Source organism: Carettochelys insculpta, chromosome 16 (genome assembly GCF_033958435.1).
Source record: "Carettochelys insculpta isolate YL-2023 chromosome 16, ASM3395843v1, whole genome shotgun sequence".
NCBI lineage: Eukaryota > Metazoa > Chordata > Testudines > Carettochelyidae > Carettochelys > Carettochelys insculpta.
In genome coordinates, this window is record NC_134152.1 from 29,888,165 (window position 1) to 29,910,118 (window position 21,954).

At 46.9% G+C, this 21,954-nt stretch overlaps 1 protein-coding gene across 4 annotated transcripts in view; it reads left to right on the top strand.

Annotated features, from left to right (window-relative positions):
- The window catches only part of SDK1 (sidekick cell adhesion molecule 1), a 727,049-nt gene extending 722,494 nt beyond the window's left edge, over window positions 1-4,555 (top strand). For 3 of the 4 annotated variants that reach the window (XM_075010599.1, XM_075010598.1, XM_075010601.1), the window contains one exon: window positions 278-4,555. In XM_075010599.1, the coding sequence (XP_074866700.1) occupies window positions 278-550 (273 nt within the window). In that variant the 3' untranslated portion in view covers window positions 551-4,555. Of the gene's footprint in view, window positions 1-254 lie in introns of all 4 variants that reach the window. The other variant, XM_075010600.1, reaches the window with a different exon arrangement.
- Window positions 4,556-21,954: the final 17,399 nt, after the last annotated feature.

Genomic DNA, 21,954 nt, shown 5'->3' on the forward strand with positions numbered 1-21,954 from the left:
CTTCCAGCAGTCTTACCAGGGAATCATGACAGATCTGTGCATCTCCTACAGCAAGGGGATCATTGGGTGGGGAGAAAGCTTTCTCTCCAGCCCAATTCTACTGTGACAGAGCTGTGTTAAGTCAGAGCACGCTACTTCTCTACATGCACTACACTTAGACTGCAGACCTGCCTATGCAGTCTTGTGGTGTATGTGATGGTTATTTTGTATAATCAGTATACGTGAGGAACGAGCTAAGTCATGCACACTAACAGCTGTTTTCTCTCTAATGCTACAGGCCACTGACTCAGATTATGAAGATGAGTTGCCAAAGCACTCTTTTGTGAACCATTATATGAGTGACCCCACCTACTACAATTCTTGGAAGCGTCAGCAAAAGGGTGTGAAGCACCCAGCATCCTACAGGTACGAAGAATGCGCAGCGAGTGAGACAGAGCCCTATTTCCAGACTGTCATCACGACACAGAGCACAGGCGGGGTGTACACCCCAACCGGACAGCCTGCTCCCGGCTCACGGACTCCAGTGACAGGGTTCTCCTCCTTTGTCTGACACTGGGAGAGACGTGACAGCACAGCCGAAACTCCTGTGGAGATGAGAATGACCTTTCACAGTGACTGTGTGTGCGATCAAGGCAGTGAACTGTGGGTAAATTTCTCTATCAGGGTAGAACAGAGGTGAACGTGAACGAGTCAATTTTTCTGAAGACAATCAACTCTTAAAACACGGAGCAGAACTAGCGAAATGTTTTGTTTCAAAAACTATTCTGAAAAGTTGCAGTTTTAACCACTTGTGAATAGTAGGGGGGTTTTTAACCACTTTTGTAACACTGCTTCAGGAAGCAGCTCCCGTATTCTTCTTCTTTCCTCTTTCCAACCAAGGAGGTGAATTCCCTTGATGCAGTGGGCGCTTTGTGATGTAATTTGAGGAGAAAACAGAGAAAACCTCCCAAGTTCTTCCCCTCCCCTTCATCAGGATCAAGGAGGAATATTTAATCGGGGGGGAGGAGTTTTTTCATGAAAAACTACAGCATTCTTTCCCCTGATTCTGCTGCAATTCTGCCTCCACTTTAGATGCACCAGCTGATCAGTTTACAGTGGTATCACTTCTCCTGCCCTGTAAGTTCTGTAGGGGTGTGTCTGATTATGAATATCTTGCCTGCTTTCCTGCCCTGCTCAAACAGGGCTTTGGAATTCCTAACATATTCCCCCCACTCCTGGGCTTCTCTAAGAGGGAGTGGCTTAAAGGCTCTGTAGATGGTACTGAGTGATGCAGCAAAGAATGTTTTCTGATGTGGTACCAGTTGGTTGTTGGTATGGCTCTAAGCCCCCTTTGTTAACCGCGTATGCTGTTTCAGTTGCACATTTGAAAAGAAAAAATAGCAAGAGGAGGAAAGTTCAAATGAATGTGACAGTTAAAAACCGGGGACCCTGCTAACTGAGCAATTGGTTTTCAGTTATCAAAGTTGTCCTAACTTGTCGCTAGAAGCCAAGCAACTTTCTCACCACCATGCCGCTCTGACTTGATTCTGCATCACTGCACATGGCCCTCTACAAAGTCTGTATTGTTGGCTGGATCTGGTGGATTTTTCTTTTATGCTTAATACAAAGACACATCACGTGAAGGAGGTGAGCTCTCATGTCCACGGGTGCCTTTTATTGATTGTTGCAGCTTTGTACATGAGAGAAGCCTCCAAGCGTCTCCAAATAAAGATAAACGGGTTTTCAAATGCTGGGGTTGCGCATTAGCTCGTGCACATTTACAGGCTCCCTCCATGCACCAAGCCTCCAGCCTGAAGAAATGAGACTTCTTTTTTGGTTGTTTGTTTTATGTCCACTTTGTACTGCCCCATTTTTAACCCCCAGAGCTGCAGGCTCTGTTGTGTTTATCAGCATTTCAAGGGGAAGCGCTCAGTGGTTTCAAGAATCCCAATCCAGCTTTTGAATTTAGCAACACTCCAGTGGCCCTGTTCCCCCGCCCAAGATGTTTGGAAAAAAAATTGTGGTATGATCCAGCTCTTGGCACTGCTGCCAGCTGGCAGTTCCTTCCAGATGTGTTTGGGGAACAGTCATAAAAAATTGGCACTGCTGCGACTTATTAAGGCTATTGGGGGTGGAGGTGGAACAGCCTTGGCGTGATTGTTGTTGATCTTTGTCCACATCCTCTCAGCAGAGGTGTGAAACAGCTTTGGCATTATGATTGCTGCTTCCTGCCAATAGGCTTTAGGGCAGGTTTGAAACAGTCACTGCATTATTACTACTGTTACCTGCCAGTGCCTCTGTAGGGCACATGAGAAACTGGTTGGGCAGTGGAACTTCTTCTGGACAGGAGTGAGCAAGCACAACCTCAGCACAGCTGTTATCTTTCAGTGTCTGATCAGGACAGGCAACCTTAGTACTGCTTTATTCTCCACTGCAGCTCTAAGCTGACATTGGATTTAAGTACCTTTCCAAACCCTCTGGACAAGAAAACAATTCCGAACCAAAAACTTCTGAGAGAGTGTTCCACAGTTGTGAAGTTGAGAGAACTAGCCACAGTTCTTGGGATGGAAAGTGTCTTGGAGAGACGTGTGCTTGACTCATGACCCTGGGAGGAAAGGAGCGTCCCTCCCTCCCAGTACTGCTTGTGCATGAGGCTCCACCATGACACACTGGCAAGGTGAATGTAGAAATGGAGAACATGGAAGGAAAAGACTGCCTTTCAGTGCACTTTGACTGTTCTCTTAAGCCATATGGACCTTGCTTTCAGTAATTAACTAAAAAGAATTTGTTTGAAATCTATCTTTTGAATTTTTCTTTTTATTGGGGAAAATTACATGAGTGAGGTTTTTGGTTTGATTTTTTTCTTTTCTAATAGCCTCATTATTTCCTGTGCTTTGGTTTTTAAAGCTTTATTATGTCCTGTGTTTGAGTATGTATTTTTAGATTTGATTTTATTTGTTTTTTTTTGTATAGAATCATTTCTACAGTGTAGCTGCCCTCACAGTGAGATTGTGTTTGGCATTTTAGTAACTGCACTGAGCCAGTAGCTTTGAGGGAGGATGTTAATGAAAGCATGTCTGGAGGCTCTTTCTCATAAAATGTGTGGATTGGAAGAGCTTAGATCCAAATCTGGAAAGACTAAGGTCCAAAGTTAGGCTTGATCTAAGCAGGTACATCTTCACTGATGACACCACCACTCTGAATATAGCACATGATGAAGCACTTCCTGGAATAGCGTTACCATCTTCCAACTTCCTTTTTCACTGAGCAAACAGCTAGTGAACAGGGCACAATAAGAGGGAAATGGGTCTTCCTGGCCACCATTCCTCTGTGGCTTGAAGAAGAGAATGGTCAGAACTTGATAGCGTGAAGTGAAGAGAATAATCCTCCTTCCATAAATCCCTCTGCCAATAACTGTTGGGAATTGTGTTGAGTTTGTTGAGGGCCTGCGGAGTTGGCTGTATGAAAACTTTTTGTCTCCCAAATAAAAATGTCAAGTTCGATTCTTTTAGGACCTGTGGACACTAACAGAGGAAGTTTGACTCGAATAGGCATTATTTCCGTAGCTGTACATTTGTTTGTTACCCTATCAATCAAGAATGGACGTGCATGACATTAGTTACCCTTAGCAAATGGGAATACAATGTGCATTCCCCCTCCCCAGCCATCATGTATCATAGTTAATCACATGATGAAGCTGAGCCTCCCATCATCTGTTCTTTGTATTCTGTAATTGTAAAAGCATTAAAAGTTTATTTAATAGGGCTTAAGTTAAACCACCATATCTGGCAAGATGCAATCCATCAGTTAACAAGAAAAACCTGTTTCAAAGCTATGATCTTTGGGAATCAGAACCTTTAAAATTATGTTTCAAGTTTGAGGAAAACTCAAGACGCTATTCTACATTTTAGATAATAAGACCTGAGCATGTAAATGAATTCAAGTACACTATAGATTAAAATCACTGTATGTCAAAATCCTTCCGCCCATCACACCCACCTTCCACCATCTCATTGTTAAGAACAATCTTTTAATTCAAATCTTACATTTAAAAATTCTGATTAGCTCTTTTGCTCCCTCCCTCCCTGTGGATCTACTAAAAAACTCCAACATAATTGAAAAGCCCATACAGGAGCACAGAGGGACATCTCTGATCTGTTTTAATGCAAACGTTTTTCTTATAGATAGCCTCACACAGGAAAATGGTGCACAATATTACACACCTATCTCTGTGCTCATTTAACAATACAAACCCCTCAAGCAATGATGTCATCAGAACCTTTTGATGTGAGCCTGTATCCTGAATCTCAAGGTACCTGTGAAACAGATCTAACTCTGTTGGAAAAATGCTCACAGATTAAAAACCCTACTATAAATCTTGTATATCATTCTGTTTAATTCTAAGTATGTCTTTTTCTTGACCTCTGATCATGTTTCATATCCCCCATCAAGCCTCAATCGTTCACTCACTTTTCTGAAATGCCCTACAAGATATATCTGAGTAATGTATCAACTGAGAAACAAGGTGGGTGAGGTGATATCTTTTATTGGACCAATTTCTGCTGGTGAGAAAAACAAGCTTTCAAGCCACACAGAGCTCTTCTCCAAGTCTGGGAAAGGTAGAGCATCACAGGAAAATGCCAGGTGGAACAGACTGTTTAGCAGGATTAGTTAGCTCATACTGAAAGGGTCCAATCAAAGTAGAGTGGCCCAGTAGGACCTCTGCAGGCATGGGACAAAATCAAGAGTGGGCTTCAGGTTGTTGTTATGAGCCACAAATCCAGAGTCTCTGTTCAGACATGATTTTTAGTGTCTAGCAGAGTGTGTCCCGGTTTGGGGGAGCTTGTTTCTGGTGTTGAAAGACCAGAGGAGTTTAACCCACTCTCCAGCCATTCCAAGCTCATCACCAAAAACAAGCTCCCCTTTGATGAGGAAACACCAGCTTAAAGAGCACCAGTCCCTGCTGGAATAACAGATGCAGGATCTGCTGATACATCTCCTCTGCTACAATGATCAGCATCCCCCACAATGCACCTTTCAAGATCCATGGATCCTACACATGCCTAACACCACATGTGGTGTACCTTATGCAGTACACCAAATGCCCCAATAACAGCTATGTAGGGGGGAAAAAGACAATCACTATGCTCTTGAATGACTTCACAGAGGTAAATTATAAAAGACAGAAACACCCTGTCATTTGTTGGGTGAACACTGTTTACAAAGCAGTAACTTGATCTCTGCTCTCAGGCCTGACTCCCCGTTTTTGTCTTATGACTGTGGAGATCTTAACAGGCCAGTCTACCTTGAAAGGTCTCTTACAATACACGCTAACGACTTATGCTATAACCTGGTCCTCCTTGTATTTTGCAGCGATGCTTGGAGTACCTTTCCTAGACCTGAAGAAGTACTTTGTGTGGCTTGAAGCTTGTCCCTTTCACCAATAAAAATCAGTTCAGTAAAAGATATTACCTGACCCACCTTATCTGTCACATAGCCGGGACCAACACAGCTGCAACTATACTATGTACAATAATGTATCACCCCCAATTCCTGACAATTGGCGGACGTGTTTTGTTGCAATGCTAAAAAAGAGACAGGAGAGGGCACTGTTTCACTTTAATGAATGACAGCATCTTGCCTCCCCCCCCACACCCAATCCCATGGCCCACAGTTGGCAAAATTGTTAATGGGAAGGAGTAAAAAGTTCCATCAACATTTACTAAGGGTATGACAGTTTCGTTTGTTGTGCTGCTTTTGGAAGTAATCGCTGCCGCTGTGGAGAGGAAGTTATATTTGAAGAAGTGGGCTGGTTATTTACCTAATGGGAAATGTTTTGTCTTTAACTGAATGCTAAAATATAGGTCTGTGACTTTTTCCAGCTTGGCTATCTCATTTGAGTCCAGACTCCCAGGTCAGCATCAGGAACTGCTGCAGCATTTGGTCAGAGCAAACGTTTGGTGTTAGCTCCTCTATGTGAGGATGCGCTTACTGTCCTTTGTCTCTGCTGCCCTTAAGAAATCCAGGGCTTACCCAAAAGGCTGCAGGATGCTCCTCAGAAAGGAAGCTGAGGTAGTTTTTTGTGCATACACAGCACTGCTGTCTTTCCCATTTAGTCTTCGCAATTCTCATAATCAAAACACATCAGCCTGTGATATGTTCTCTGCTTGCAGAAAGTGAAATTATCAGGATATGAAAATAAATAGATTTGACAGGGCTACTAGAAATCAGCTGAGTCTTGAAAACTAGGGCTGTGCAAGAGAGAATGTGCATGTGATTTCAGATGCTACTTTCTTCCTGAGAGCTGCTCAGGGTGTGTGCATTAACGGATGAGCTGGGAAGGAGAAAGGCCATCACAGAACTAGGTGCTAATAGGCACCTTGTGTAGTGTACAAAGAGGGAGTCAAACCTCAGTGTTTGCCAGTTTGTTAAATGAGTTGAATATTCTTTGTAGGTTTTCTTCTACAGCCATGAAATATGGTGTCAAATGCATATATCATGATCAAAGACATAGTAATATAATTAAAACTTATTTGGGAAGCGGAGATGTTGTTTTGTGTACATAAAAGCCACTGGTTAAATTGCTTGTATTGTAGTAAGGTCCATTGAAATGTGCTCACTGCATAAAGTCACCTCCTAAATCCAGAGCTGTGTGAATTACTGCAGGGATCGAAAATCATAGATGCATGGTCTTAGGCAGGTGAATGTGAGAACTGCTGTAACACATTCATAAAGATTTTTCATCTCCCCCCAGTAGTCCTCCCACCTCCCCCAGTAGTTGAACAAACTTAGTTTGCTTTCCAGCTACTGGTAGTGGAATGCCTGCACTGATCAACCACTCATCAAGCGTAGGACTGATAAAGGAGGAGTGGCTTGAATCAGACAATAGCAATCCATGCCCGTCCATATAGATATCTGAATAAAAGGGGTGCTTCCAATGTGATGTGTTTTTCAGGATCTGACTCAGGATGATCCTTTCAAAGCTGCAGCAGGTACCTTTTCTCTTGTTCCTTGAGGTTTGCATGATAGGTCAGGAGAATTGTGATAATTCAGCCCAGTAGGAATTGAACATTGGCTTTGGCATATACATCCTTGGATTTGGAGGACCTAAGCAGGATTACAGCATTTTATAGCAAAGGTATCCTCTGTGCATGTCTGGTCTCTAGCAGACTGTCTGCTCTGTACACTAAACCAGGCTTTGACTCAGGTTTGAGCCCAACATCCTTCCTTCTGTCCACACAGAGCTCCATCCAACTCAGGTGAGCAGCAACTCAGGGCCCAGGTCTCTGGCCCCTTCTGCCTGGGGGCTGGAGGTGGGGGGAGTCAGAGGCCAAGTCCTGCTGTAACTCGGGCCCAAGCCATTTTCTTTTACAGTGTATATGCAGGTGAAGCTGCAATCCCAAGCAGATGGTCTGAGTAGTACAGTATGGACATGTTGGCATGGCTGTGAGACCATGGCTGGGGCCAGCCGTTGTAAACCCAGGTTTACAGTGCAGCGTGGATGGGCTTGCAAACCTTGATATGTCTACTCTGCCATTAAACTCCCCATTCCATCCTCCACACCTCTTGGCTGGCCTGTGTCAGCTGACCCAGGCTCCCGGGCCTCTGACAGGGTACCAGAGCTTGAGTGCCAACCTCAACACCACAGTTAAACAGCCTTCCCATTGTCCGACCCCCGTGAGCCCGAGTCAGCTAGCACAGGCCAGCCAGGGGTCTTTAATAGCAGTGTAGACATACCCATCTGGTTCAGAAGCCCACATCCACAGACCCAGGCTTAGTGTGCAGAGCAGCTATGCCTTGAGGGATCTAACTCAAGTGTGTAAGTGAGCTCTTCCTAGGCATGTGACTGGTGGAGGGTGCGGTATGTTTGCTCTAGACCTGGCATACTGTGTATGTTAACACCATGAACAGAGGGCAGTGCTATGCTCTATGTCTGTACAGCATGAGGGCTCAGGTAGCAGGGAGGCACAAGAAAACTGTACACTGGCTTTGTAGCCACACGCTTGTTACTCTTCAAATGGAGATTTAATCTTTTGACGTGTCCACCGTCAGCTTAGGAGGTAGAACCAACGTTTCACAGCTCATTTCAAATTTACTCTCTTCTTCCTGTACTGTGGTAATTGGATCCTGCTTTTCCTTTGGATTTTTTTCTGCGGGATTTGACCTGGTTTTTCTTCCACACCTCTTGTTAGCCTCACTTCCACCACTCTCCTCTTTTATATGAAAAATGACTTCTTCTTTTGCAAGATCACTTCTGATTAAAAGAACATTTTTGAACGTGAGTGTCTTGAGTGCGTTTCTTTTTGAAAAGTAGTTGCAAGCTGTCAGTTATGTTTGGCTTTTCAGAATACTAAAACCCCAGTGTCCTCTTGGGTCTGCAGCTCAGGACAGTGAACATCGAACATGGGTGAAGTCACAAGTTGTTAGTTCTAGGCTGTCAAATCTTATAATCCCCTGTGGTTTTCAGTTTAAAATGACACTTCAAGTCGTTTAGATCCAAAATGTGATCTACCTTCCATGGTGGTTGTTACCGGGTGGTCAATTTCTTCCAAATTCTTAACGTTAGGGTAGGGAGAGCAATCAGGATATGGAAAACCAAATGGAGATTGTTTTATGTTGTTCTGTCCCTTCAAACCCCATGTCTGCCTTCTCCACACAGGCTTTCAAGCAGCAGGTAATCTGTTCTCAGGTATGTGCTGATGTTGATGATATAGGGGCCAGATCTTAAACTGGTGTAAATCGTCCCAGGGTCATTGATTTCAGTGGCTGTTGTGCTCAGTTATACCAGTTTGGTGAGCTGACAGCAGAAAATCAGTGGAGCTACACCAATTCACACTGCTCAGGATTGGGCCCCAATACCCGTGGCTGCCAAATGGAAGAAAAGAGCCAAACCTCTAAGGAAGGCCTTTTATTCTCCAGCTTCTGAAAGGGATATTATAAATAATGCAGCGTTGTATAAACGTAGCAGCCCTCTGTAGCTCTGAGCTCATAACAACCCAGAGGTATCAACATGCCCTTTTTGAAGATGAAAATCCTCTCTCTGCAGAACAGCGAGAGCAAGATGGTATTTTTACAAAATTGCCACAAAATACAGCCGCTATTTTTTTTTAAAGTCATTCAGCTCCAAAGCATATCATCCTCTCGCTTCCAGCCTTAGCTGTCTGCAGCGTTCATTTCCCAGGCACATGTTTTTGTGTTTAATAGCAGTGCATGGATGGAAATGCTGCAGAATGTGGGAATACTGCCATGGCATTTTCTGCCTAAACAGACTGACAGAGAAACGGATTGGCTGCCAGCCCGACTCTGAGCAGCACAGGCATGGATGACTTGCCTGAATGGAGAAATCTGTTTTGGTTGCTGATTCTCTTCCTGGTAATTGTTTCCTTCTCTTTTCTGCATTGTCTCACCGGTGGTTATTTTACTTGGCTCCTTCTCTTTTAATGCCTCTTTTTAAAAAGTTTGCCCTTCCAGTTGATTTATTTTTGTATATTTTCCTCTGTTTGATGCCCTCTTTATTTTCCTTTCTTGACCATTTCTTATTTCCCATCCTAGCCCTTCTGCAGAACAAAAAGAAACTTTTTCTAAATGCACACTTATGTTCCTTTGGATGTGCATAGACTGGCTTAGAGAAAAAGAACCCTCCTCCCTCCCAGCTTTGCCAGGCTATTACAAGGCAAGCAGAGCAGCAAGGAATGGCTCATATTGTGCCACTATGTCCTTAAGTAAAGCAACTTATTTTAGAGGGCAGACTTGGTTCCTTCATATGACTGCTAGTTTGCTTCCCACCTCCCTGTCTTAAGGCCTCTGCCCAGTACGCCCCGTCAGCAACTGCTGCAGTTCCTGTGTGTTGTTTTTCAGAAGGACCATGTGCTCTATATCTCCAGAAGCAGGTGAGGTAGCATCCCATCAGTGCTGGGTTTACATTAGTGTTATGGAACCAGGCCCATGCTCAGAAGGGGCCCCAGACTGCTCTGCTTGCACCATGCCCTGAGACCCCACTCGTCCCCTGGCTTCCCTCTGTAACCCACCACTTACTCCTATTGGCCTGCCCACTGGTCCGCTGAGGGCTGCTCTCCACATCCTGGCGGGGCTCCAGTGCACCTGCAGCTCCCAGCAACCCCTGCTAGCTGTCGGGCCCCTCCTACCTCCATGGAGCTGAGCTGCTTGGGACTGGTGCAGAAGTCTGACTGTTATCAGGCCACACGTGGAGGGAAACAATAGGGGCATGGGTGGGCCTCTCCAGGCAGGGGGGTCCTAGGGTTGCCCAGTTGGGGACAGGCTGTTGTCTAGCTGATCAAACCACTACAAAGGGACCAGGGCAATTCTTCACTCCAGGACCAGCCCAACAGACACAGTCAGGAGGCAGGAGATGGGGGGGTGGGTCTCTGAAGAGTCTGGGTGAGGGGTGCTGGGCTGTGAGGAGGCAGGGAAGATCTCTGTGTGTTGGGGCACTAGGGAGTAGGGGTTCTGGGGGCGGTACTGGGGAGTTGTAGTGGAGCTATGGGCAGGGGTGGTGGTGTGCAGGGCACCATGTATTTACAACAGTGTGGGGAGGGCAGGTCACTGGGCATGTTAGGTCTGGGGTGAGGCTCTGGCCACAGGGGATTGAAGGGTGTTCAGGTGTTGAGCAGAGCGGATGTGTGGCATGGCATGGGGCATGCTGACAGCACAGAGCTGAGTGGGCTCTTGTGCATCTGGCAATTACTGGTTTGTAAATGGTGTCCTCACACTGGGCTGGGTGGAGCAGGGCCACCCCTGCTATACCATGTCCTGGCTAGCCCCTCACTGCAGGGAGCTACACACACCGCCATGTCATGCTCCCAGAGCGGCGCATAGAGATGTGCGGCATGGGCCCACAAAAGGGTAGTCTGGCCCTGCACCCCCCAAACTGTGCCTGTGAACACAACGCTGCATGCATCAGACTGAACTGAAAAGCCCGGGGTGACAAAACTAGGAGCTGAAGCTGCAACTGTTGTGTGTTGAAAATTGGAGCTGGGGTGTCCATTGGAAGGAGGGGCTTGGAGGAACACTTCTGGTGGTCTGTGTGTGTGGGTTCCTAGACAAGAGTGGGTGGAGGTGCATTTGTTCAAGACATGGGACTGCTGCTTTGAAGAAAGGAACTACGTGCCTCTGTCTATTTCCATACATGTAGCAGATGTGTGGCCAGGTGAGGTGTATGGGCGAGCTCAAAAGGAGGTAAATCAGGCCAAGCCATGTCTGAGAGGCAAAGGGAATGGCTACTGAGGCAGAAGCCTTACACATGGTATGGGAAGATGGTAGGGAGGTTCCAGGCAGGGTATTGCTGGGACACAATTCACAGCTAAAGAGTGGGGGGAGCTCTTGAGGAAGTCTTGGTAGTGTAAGATGCACCCTTAAAAAATAACTGAACATACATTTAAAAGAGCAATGCATAGCAGCCCCTCAGGCAAGGGGCGGGTGCTAGGCATGCAGAAGATCGAGGCCTTAGCAAATAAGAGCTTCAAGTCCATAACTAGCCACCCTAAAAGCAACATTTTTGGCTTTCACTTGTACGTTGTGACTGAAAGGGGGGGGGTGTCTGAACAATGGCAAAATGGCTAGGGGTTGATATCTGTGCCAGCGTAACTCCACTGCAGCCCATGGAGTTTCATTAGTGAAGAATCTGACCCAATAAATGGAAAAGTTCAGAAAACTGCCATATATGAGAATGGGACAATGAGCTAATGGACCAGGGAGGAGGAAGCAGCCAGCAAGAAGCCTGTAATTATTGTGAAAGGCTGTCTCCCCAAATGATTTAATAACCTTATGAGGAAACCACTGCCTGCAGGTTTTACTCACCAGCATGTGATTTCGTGACAAAGCAGGCAGAAATGCTATCTGAGGCAATGGGAATGAAATACATCTGTCCTGCCCCTTATCTAAAGAAGGGGGGCAGAGGCAAGAAGTTAATTGTTTGTGTACTAGCCAAACAGAGCTCTCAAGGTCAGGGATAAAGACAGCCTTGAAAGGAAGAATTTGTAATACTATTGGGCACCTGTGTAGCACCTTCCTTCCAAGGATGTCAGTGTTCAGTAGGGGTTGGTCCTGCTTCGAGTAGCGAGTTGAACTAAATGACCTCCTGAGGTCTCCTCCCATCCTATGAGGCTACGGCTCTGTGCTTTACAAACATCAGTTAATACCATGATCTCATTCATGCTGAACTAAGGGAATAGGTGCAAATTAATTAGCCTTCATTCAGCACAACACTCCATTATAAAAACAACTATATTTTTCCATGGTGGGTTAGCGCTTTAGCCATTCATGCTGAGGTCTGAAGGATATAAACCCCACCAGGGGGGTGTGGAATGAGTTTGTTTCATCCGGGGGTGGGGAAGAATAGACCTAGGAATAAAAGGAAGAGCTTAAACTATGGAAAATGTGGTGTGAAAAAGGGGAGACTTTTCCAGCCTGGTCTGTTAGCCTGTGGGAGGGAAGTGAACGTCAGCCAGCGTGTCCCAGTGCACTGCTCCAGCAAGAAGGAGCCGCCCAACTGGTGCACTCAGCTGCCGGAGGAAGTGCAGCAGGCACCTAACCTGGCTCCTGTGGCTGCACCAAGCAGCAAGCAGGAGAAAGGGTCTGGCTAGGGTAGTCTCCCACCACTGGTCTGGGACTGCCCCAGCCCTGGGCTGCCCCCTTCCCAGTGCCATTTGAGGAGATCTGGAGGTGGGGGATACTGCCTCCCCCTCCCCCATGATTCATTCCAGGACGCAGCTTGCTGTTCACCTACAGCACTGAGAAGGAGGGAGGGGAAAGTGCACAGTTTGCTGCATTTCGTCCCCTTTGGCAGGGGAGGGGGCAGGGGCAGGGGTAGGTGAGTGGCACAGTTTCTTCCCACTCCCTGGCAGTGACAGGAAAGGGAAAAGCAAACAGTGTCCTAGCACCAATCTCAGGATGGGGGATTCAGTGTGTGTGTGTGCACATGTGCGTGCGCGCACACACACACACACAGCCCCTACCCTGAGCCCCGCCCCCCCCCCCGACTCCAGCCTGGCTCCTTCACACCCCCTTGCCCTGAGCCCTTTGTGCCCCCTAAATGCCGACTCCTGCACCCTCCCCACAGCCCTCATCCCCCTGCTTTGAGCCTCCTCATACCTCCAACCCTCATTCCAGCACTCAGCCCTACCCTCTGCCTCTCCTCACAAACCCCAGCCCTGACACCTGCGTCTCCCATGTTCTCACCACCTGACCTGAGCCCCCCCTGACCCCCCCCACCTACCGTGACAGTCCCCAACCCACTGCCTCGAGCCCTCCCCTCCCCTGCACACTTTGCCACACACTTACATTACTTGCAAGTACTGGTGTATTGCAACCCCCCTCAAACCTCTTGCCCCCTTGCGGGGGGGAGGGTTGCAATAGGACAGTGACTGTAAGTTGAAGTTACTAAATTACTTTCACCCTTTGCTGTGGATTGATCTAGGAGACATGAAGAAAATCCCATCAGCTGTATCATTTAAAAACTCGATGGGACAAAGCAGCTAAGCGTAGGGAGCAACCCTGCACTAGCCATGGCAGGGACAAGAGAGGAGAATGAAGAAAAACAATCCTGGATGTCCAACACCCACTTGCCTGAGATATGGCGACTCCTTTGTTAATCCAAGCAAGTGTTGCTCCATCGTGAAAAGAGCTAAGAGCAATGTGCTTATTTCTTTCAAAGGTAAGTAAGGGTTCAAACAATCTATTAATACCCAGGTTCAGTTGCTATGGCAAACTCTTCCGCCTCAGAATGAGTGAGCAGTTTCCAGTCATCCCTGCTGTGCCTCTCAAAAGTAGTATGCCTAGACATGCCCTGACCCATAGCAAGCAGCAGCTTGCTAATGTGGTAAGCATACTGAAATAACCAGAGCCCTAAGAGATTGCATCAGTCACCCCTGGGGCTGCTCTTGGTCAGTATGCACCCAGTACCCGCTACAGAAAAAAAAATGGCAAGGGAAGGGGCAGATTTTCCCTTTAGTCAAAGGATTTAAATAGCGAGACAGAGAATAGATTCTAACCCTAAAACACATTGTTGCCAATTCTTGCAATGTTACGGGGCGACTTGCAGGTTTTGGTGGGTTTTTTTCTTAAATCCCCAGCTCCCAGGGTGAAGAGATTATGAGAGAATTTCCTCTCTTCTTTTAATAAAAAAAAAAAGAAAGAAAAGTGTAACTTTGACATGAATAACAGAGGGTCGCCGAGTTATTCTGTATCTTCAAAAAGATGCATCTGATGAAGAAAGCTTGTGCTCCAAAATATCTGTTAGTCTATAAGGTAGCACAGGACTTCTTGTTTTTGATGTGTGTCCTAACGGCTCAGAAACCAGAAGACAAAGAACCCAATGTTGGTTTGTTAAATCTCATGAGTTCCTAAGCTAATTTCATGACTGTTTCAAGATTTTGGAAGGTTTGAGGTCACCAGTATGAAACCTCTCCTGACAGAGCTTAGGAGAGTACTCAGTGGGTGACGTCATATGATAAAAAAATTATCAAATTGATGAAGTGCCTTTGGCTGCATTTTTGGGAACAGCTGTGGGAAATTATGAGGAGCCCCACCATCAGGAGAAGCACTGTTCTCAAAGGTGTTCTTAAGCTACAGTTTCTCCTTGTGGAGTGGGGCAGGGTGTAAACAGTTAAGAGCTGGATGGTAAGTACGAAGTGCATGGAGTGGGTACCATGATGCAGGGAAGCTAGAGAACTTCAGTAAAAGCCATTTTATCTGCCAAGGTTGGTTAACCAATATCTGCTGGGGCCAGCGCTGCAAGTAGGGCCGGCGATAGCAGGGCCAGCTGTCCAGCCCAGGCTGGTGGAACAAGGCCAGTGACAGCAGGGCTGGCTGGCTGGTGGGAGCTGGTGGAGTTGAGCGGGGTCGGCAGCAGCACAGCCAGCAGCAGGAGCAGGGCCAGCTGTTGGACATAAGGCTGGGAATGGTGGCAGCAAGAGCAGCAGCCCCAGCTCAAGTAAGCAGCACATTTGCTTAACCAACAACCCCCATTCCTCCTGTTTCTGGATAACAAAGCTCCTATGGTATGCTTGCATTTCTAAAAATGCGTGAGAGACAGCATTCAATGGGTGCTCTGTCCCAGGGCGAGAAGATATTGAATTTTGATGATAAAAATCAGTTGTTGCACTTCACCAAACAGGTTGAACATTTCCAGATAAAAATGCAGACGTTCCATTCCCACAGAAACCAATTTGCAATGCCATGTAAGGAGTAAGTCCTAGCTAATCTCTGTCTGGCTAAGAATTTCTAACATGCTCATCATACTGTCTCAGCACCCGTGATGCTGTCTAACGCATACCCAATTTTTACATAGTAAAAAGAGAATGCTGTTAAACTAGGCTTGTCGTCGACAGTACTCAACAATGCAAGAGACTCATCATTGATTCCTGGGAACGGGTACATGCAGCATTTTGTATCACTCCATAGCAATTGCTTCTCTGCGAATCACTGGACTCTGAAGGACATTCAGCAGGTGGCGGTGGGGAGATGGGGACCTGGTAGACGCCTGCAGAGAAGGTCGACGGTTTCCTGACAGCCAGTAGATTGGCATATCAGGCTAGAAGAGAAATATCTATTTCTATGGATGTATAGCTGATCACTGTTTAACACACATCCCCGACACATACCAAACCTTTGCCCTGAGGCCCCCCCCCACTCCCTCAGCCCCCCTGCACTGACTCCTGCACCCCACCCCCTGCTCTGAGCTTTTTCCCCATCCCACAACCATAACTTCTGCACCCCACATCCCTCAGCCCCATAACGTGAGCCCTCCATGCCCCCTCAACCCCTCTTTAGCCTTCTCCTGTCATCCCTCAGTGAGGCTTTGGAAACACATTTTTCTGAAATAAAAGCAGCTTTTATTCTGGAATCAATTGTCCCCCCAGGCAGCTATTCCAAGCCAAACCCTTAGCTAGGCAAACCTAATGTCTGCCTGCACAGGACTTTCTACAACTGCATAAGAGAATCTTACCACTTTCTCTCCTCAGTCCTCTCCCTTCACCTCCTGGATACTTCACTAACTGGTGCTGGTCTCTCTAAAGGACTCCCCTTGCTGGGAAGATACCCAGTTCCCCATCAGGAAGATCTGGTTTGAAATGTGGCTTCAGCTGATGCAGTGAAGATGTAGTCACTGGCTTTACAAATGTAACATCTCCGCCCTGTCCCTGAATGGGTCTCTGGACTGCACTGGGCACTTCCCTGGTGGGTGAGCCAAGCTTACCTGCCTGGAGGTTTGAGACAAGGAAGGCACATATCACTCTGCAGTGAAAAAACACCTTCCACATATTCAAGTATCTGATAGAATCTGGGCCCCTATTTCAATTTGCACCTTTGTGGCATAATCATTTTGGGTGACAAAGAGAATAGTTGGAGCACCCGCCTCTGGGTGTATTATTTAATTGCATGAAGAGAACACTAGCATTTCTAGTTTTTTTCTAAATGCCTGTGGGCTGTAATTCTCACTATGAACTATTTTTCTCTCTTTTCACTGGAAAATTACAGAGCATTGAGGAGAAAATGGTCTTGAGCTGTCAGTACTTCAGGAGCGGAGAGGTGATGGATTGAAGAGAAATGGTTTCTTGCTCAAGCTGAAAAACATGTTGCATCACTGTGCAGAAGTGATGGGAATGTGCAGATGTGGTGGACTAGGGCCTGTGAGAAGGCAGCGAGAAGTGAAGACCAGCGCTCAGGCCAGGGATTCCCAACCAATGGGTCAGGACCCAAACATGGGTCACCATTGGATGTGGTAAGGGTCACCAGCTGGGCAGCTCTGAGCCACATGTGGCTCCTTAAAGAGCCATTTGTGGCTCCAGATCCAGCTGCCTGACTCCACCTCCAACTCCCAGGCCCTGCCCTGCCATGCTGAAATGGAAAATTTAATTGGTTTAACAGTTGGCAGGAGGGATCCAGCCATTAAACCAATCAAACTGAGTCCCATTTCAGCACAGCAGGGAAGGGAACTGCTTGTGCTGCAGGTGGGGAAAGGGAATAGGGGGACTGGGGAGACTGTGAGGGGTTTAAGTGGGAAGGGTGGGAGAACAGTTTGGGGCTGCCACAGGGAGAACACTGTCCCCACCCCACACCCCCATTTTGAATTGCCTTGGGTCACAAACTCTTTCTACATTGTCAAAATGGATCACTATCTCAAAAAGTACGAGAGAGGGAGCCGTGCTAGTCTATACACTATCAAAACAAAAAGCAGTCAAGTAGCACTTTAAAGACTAGCAAAATAGTTTATTAGGTGATGAGCTTTCGTGGGACAGACCCACTTCTTCAGACCAGAGCCAGACCAGAACAGTCTCAATATTTAAGACACAGCGAACCAAAAACAGTGGGGGCTCGTCTGCATACTTGACTCGATCTAATTCTTGATCTTCCCCCCCACCCCTCCACTCTCTGATTTGCTCACCTTGATTATCTGTTTCTGACTTGTCCTCCTTGCTTACTGTTTTTGGTTTTCCCCCCCCGCCCCATGGTTTCTGCTGCCTCCCCAGTGGCCTACACTGGCTCCCCCAGCCACGCCCCCCCCAACCACACAGCCTCCGTGGCCTCCCCTCCCTCCCCCCACAGCCTACACTGCCATTGTTGCCGAGGGAGCCCAATGACCAATGAGAGTGGTGCCCCACCCACTGCAGCACACTCTGGGCCAATTAGAATGTGTGGAGGCATTGCCAAGAAGCCCTGCATTGGGTGATGGGAGCAGCCAGCGAGCTCCGGGCTGGGTAAGGCAGCCAGTCTGGTCCCCACAGTGTGCTGGCACCTGGGACTCCCCCCACCGCCGAAGATGCCAGTGCAGAGCGAGTACTGCTGCATGGTGGGGGAGGGGAGAATGCACCATCCTGCCGGACACAGCACAGCCTGGGATCACCACCTCCCTGCTCTACAATGGCACCAAGGTCTGCAGATAATAGAGCAGCAAGGGCAACACCTACGAGGCGAAAGTGGTGACGCAGGTGAGACCCTGGAGTCCCCCTGCCTGCCCCCTGAGAGCCCCCGCTTCAAGTGCCCCATATGCCCTTTGGGGTATCCCTGGAGTCCCTCGCATGCCCTCCTGGGGTCCTCTCCCTGAGCATCCCTCCCCTTCAGGACACCCCATGGAGTCCCCCAGCACCCCCTTCCTGAGTGCAGCCCCCCACACCCCCTCCTGTGGTCCTGCCTCAGGTTGCGGGGGGGTAGCTAATTTCAGAAGCAAAAAGTAGGGCCTGGCATACAAAATTTGCTCAGCCTGTTCTAACCCATCCTGTTCTGTGCAATATAGCCGTTCTGACCACAGAGTTCTGGTCAATATAGTATTTGATGGCCTGGGTGGCAGGGGTCCCACAGCTGTATGGTCTGTAGTGGCTAGCGAGCAAGAATACTAACCCCAGGAATGACTGTTAAGAAGCAAGGCAAACACCCCAAACTGCTTGTGGATGCTATAAATAGATTTCACCAGCCAAATAGCAAATGCGATTGTCTCGGGCATTACAAAGCCTTGACGTGGAATCCCAGATGCTCCCCTTGGGCATTCCGCTCTGTCTCGCCAACCGAGCAAGCTTGCCTCTGATGGGTGATCATTTTACACCGGGGTGGGCAATAATTTTTGGTTGTGGGGAGCGGGGGACACCAAAGATTTTGCTAAGTGGTCAAGGGCTGCACTTTGGGTTCTGGGGTGAATGTTGGGTGCAGAAGGGAACCAGGGGGGTAGGATTCCCTTCTGGGAGATCCCCTGGGGGGCTGTGCCTCTGCAAGCTGTTTTGGAGTCTGGAAGAGCTTTTTCCAGAGTCTGAATCATGTGACTGTATGCTAAGGCGGCATTAGAAATGTACATCTGCACATCAGTAGTATTTTCAGGGCCATTTATTAGTGTGCTGCTTTTGGAAAAAGTGGCATGTGTAGAAATGGCCTTTGTGAGTGGGTGAGGGGAGCAGTCAACAATGTCTTTGTGCCATGATGCCCATTTGGGTTTCATAGGCCTTCCTGATGGGCAGGAGCTAACACTTTCTGTAAAAATCCACCATTTTGCATTAAGTGACTTTTTGTCCTGTTCAGTGAGCTACAATATTTCAGAAAAAACACATCTGACAGTTATAGCGCAAACATTTCAGTATTACTTTATAACGTGGGATGCAGACATTATAACTAGGATTAATACATGCAGCATCCTACAAGCCTTCCATAAAGTCTAAACATGTTTTTATAATACTCATATATATTCTAATTGTAGTAATGCACCAAAGAGCCAAACTGGTTTCCAGGTATTTGTGTATCAGAGTTCAATGGGGCCTGGGAACGAGCTTGCACTTGGTCTGCCAACTGTACACCCACCTTTCCCTCGGGGAAACTATTACACCATTTTCTAAGGTTGATTTTACTGGGTGTACATGTATTTTTCTCCCTTGTTTGACATCTCCCCAGTGTTGCATGGTTTCAAAAATCACTGTTGATCTAGGAAGTTCATTAGCCATGCCTCTTAACACTGTAGGATCCATCTTCCTTTGGGGGTCCATTTGTGCTACAGCTACAGCTGTAATGTTACAGTCACCATGGTGAGTTATAATTAATATGCTCATGTAGCAATCCTTCTGAAACCTTGAAGGGCTATTTTGACATGTGGGTTTATCTGGGTTCTCGAACTGAATCAGCCTGTGCTCATGGAATGGAGGCTTTTGCATTCACACCTGCCTACCGCTTCTCATCCATTTCTGAATCAGTGCAATGTGGGAAAATGTAGGCATCTATGCTCTAGGGTGAAGTAGAGCACCCTGTGAAGAAGGACATAGAACAGCACCAGCAGTATATGGGGCAATGTATTCTGGGATGTACTTGGCATAGAAAAATACAAGAAAGGAGTGAAGACCAGCCAGATTGTATAGAAATGTATAGACATGGTTGAATAGGGTTTCCTGTCCATATTGCAAAATAAGGATGATGAACTGATGAACCATGTGCCTATCAAAGACATTGCTAGTTACCACAGTTATTACCTGTGCCTTGTCAACCCACTCAGAATCAATCTTCTATGTTAGAGATGTGCAAGATCAACCTATCAGGAGTCAGCAGTCAACCCCTGTACTCCTCACTATCATGTTGACTGACCTTCCTTGTTTTCAGATAAGTAGATGCTAGTTATGCTATATCTGTAGCTAGAAATGAGTATCTGCAATCAACTTACCTGCCTACTGTAGACCAAGCCATAGTCACGTCATGCCACTAACTGTAATAAAGAAAGGAGTGGTGCTGGACCTCTATCTGGAGAACTATCTGAATGTCCAAAGGTTTATATTAACATTTCAGTAGAAGCAGCCTGTTGGTTTTAACTGGGTTCTCAGACTCAAGCACTGTGTGTCCTCACATAAGAGGCACAATCCTTTATATCACATGGCATCTAGCAGAGGTTCACACACACCTCTCTGTTCATTCGGGTCCTGGAGCTTTACTTCTTAATCAGTAGGGAATGTAATGGCACTGTGTCTGTAAAAGTCCACGAACAATGGCATGGTCAGGAAAGTTAAGAAACCACTTCTACAATAGCTCACAGAGCTGGGAAGATTATTCAGGAATCTATAAACTTCTCCATAGCTAGGGACGCTTAACCCCCAAGATGCTACTTCCGCTGCAAAACACCTTTGCTAATGCTGCACTTAGACCCCACGAAACAGAGGCTTGTACGAGCTAGGTGAGGTTGGCAACACCAGGGGGCAATGACTCCATTTGATCCTGACCAAGGTCAAGGCCATACGTGGTATGCTCCATAAAAGGGTGAAGTCACTTTGGAAACCTGCACGGTGTGTATTGTAAAACGGCTCCCTCCCACTTCTATCATACTTTATTTTTTGAACAACAAAGGCATCAGCTTTCTCAATGGTGATAGAACATTACTTCCAGGTTTTGCAACATCTCTGTCACATGAGACCCATGGAAAGTCATGCCAGTGCACTCATTAATCAGTAACGCAGTTTGGGGAGTGCCGTGTTTGCTCATCACCTAATGTGGCAGCAGGGTGCTGTTAGTGTCACTTTTGCCATAGCAGAAGGTAAGTTCTTTGGGCTGGGAACTGGCTCCCTGTGTGTGGCAATGTTGGTGATACCATAAGACAGCCCTATCCCAGATGGGCTCTCAGTCAAATGCTGACTCCACACAGGCACCTCGGGACCCTCTTATCAGCAGACAAGGTTCCAATTTCCATAAAGGTCCCTATTTTGCCATCATAAACGTGGGGCTGGCCAGCTATCTCAGCATGATCTTCAGGAAAACAAAGCTCCCTCAGTCCTCTCCTCCTTTGCAAAGGCCTGATCCAGAGATCTGGCTTTCCTCTTTTGAATGTAGCTGAGTAGTACTGCTAGACAGAGCCCATTGTTAGGGAGAAAATATCTTTCCTGCAGCAATTAGCTGCAGTAACCCTAACTATACAAAGTCTTTCTGTGTGAGCTGTGCCAATGACCTGCCTTCTAGTTGTTGTTCTGTATCACAGATGCTTGATGTTAACCGTTGCTTTCAGTTTGATAATTCCAGAAAAGTTGGTTTCCTCTGTGTGACAGCAGCAGTGAGACCTTCTGATGGGAGACACTTCTCACTTCTGATCTGTTCCCCACCCCATGAACCTGTTAGCATGGGTCATTGAAACAAAAGCCCATTTTACAGGTAGGGAAAGAGTTCCTCATATAGAAAGTGCTATATTGAACTAAATCCTGTCATGTCTGGTGCCCCATCTCTGCCTTACTTTCTATGTGGGCCAAGCCACTCTCCCTCCTTGATGAAATTGGCTTTGCCATCAGCTGTTCACCTGTGAATGAGAAAGAAGGGGGATGAAAACTGAAATACAATCTGGGTTCCCACTTAAAGCCTCTGAGAAATTGCAGCCGTCATTAGCAGAGGTTATTGGAAAATCAAAGGGTTTGTGTGTGGGAAATGGAGCGCAGCCAGCCTTTATTTAGGATATTTACTGCACTTTTACAGAGCTGTGGTCTCTCAAATGGCTTGCTCTTCAAACCTGAGCACTGG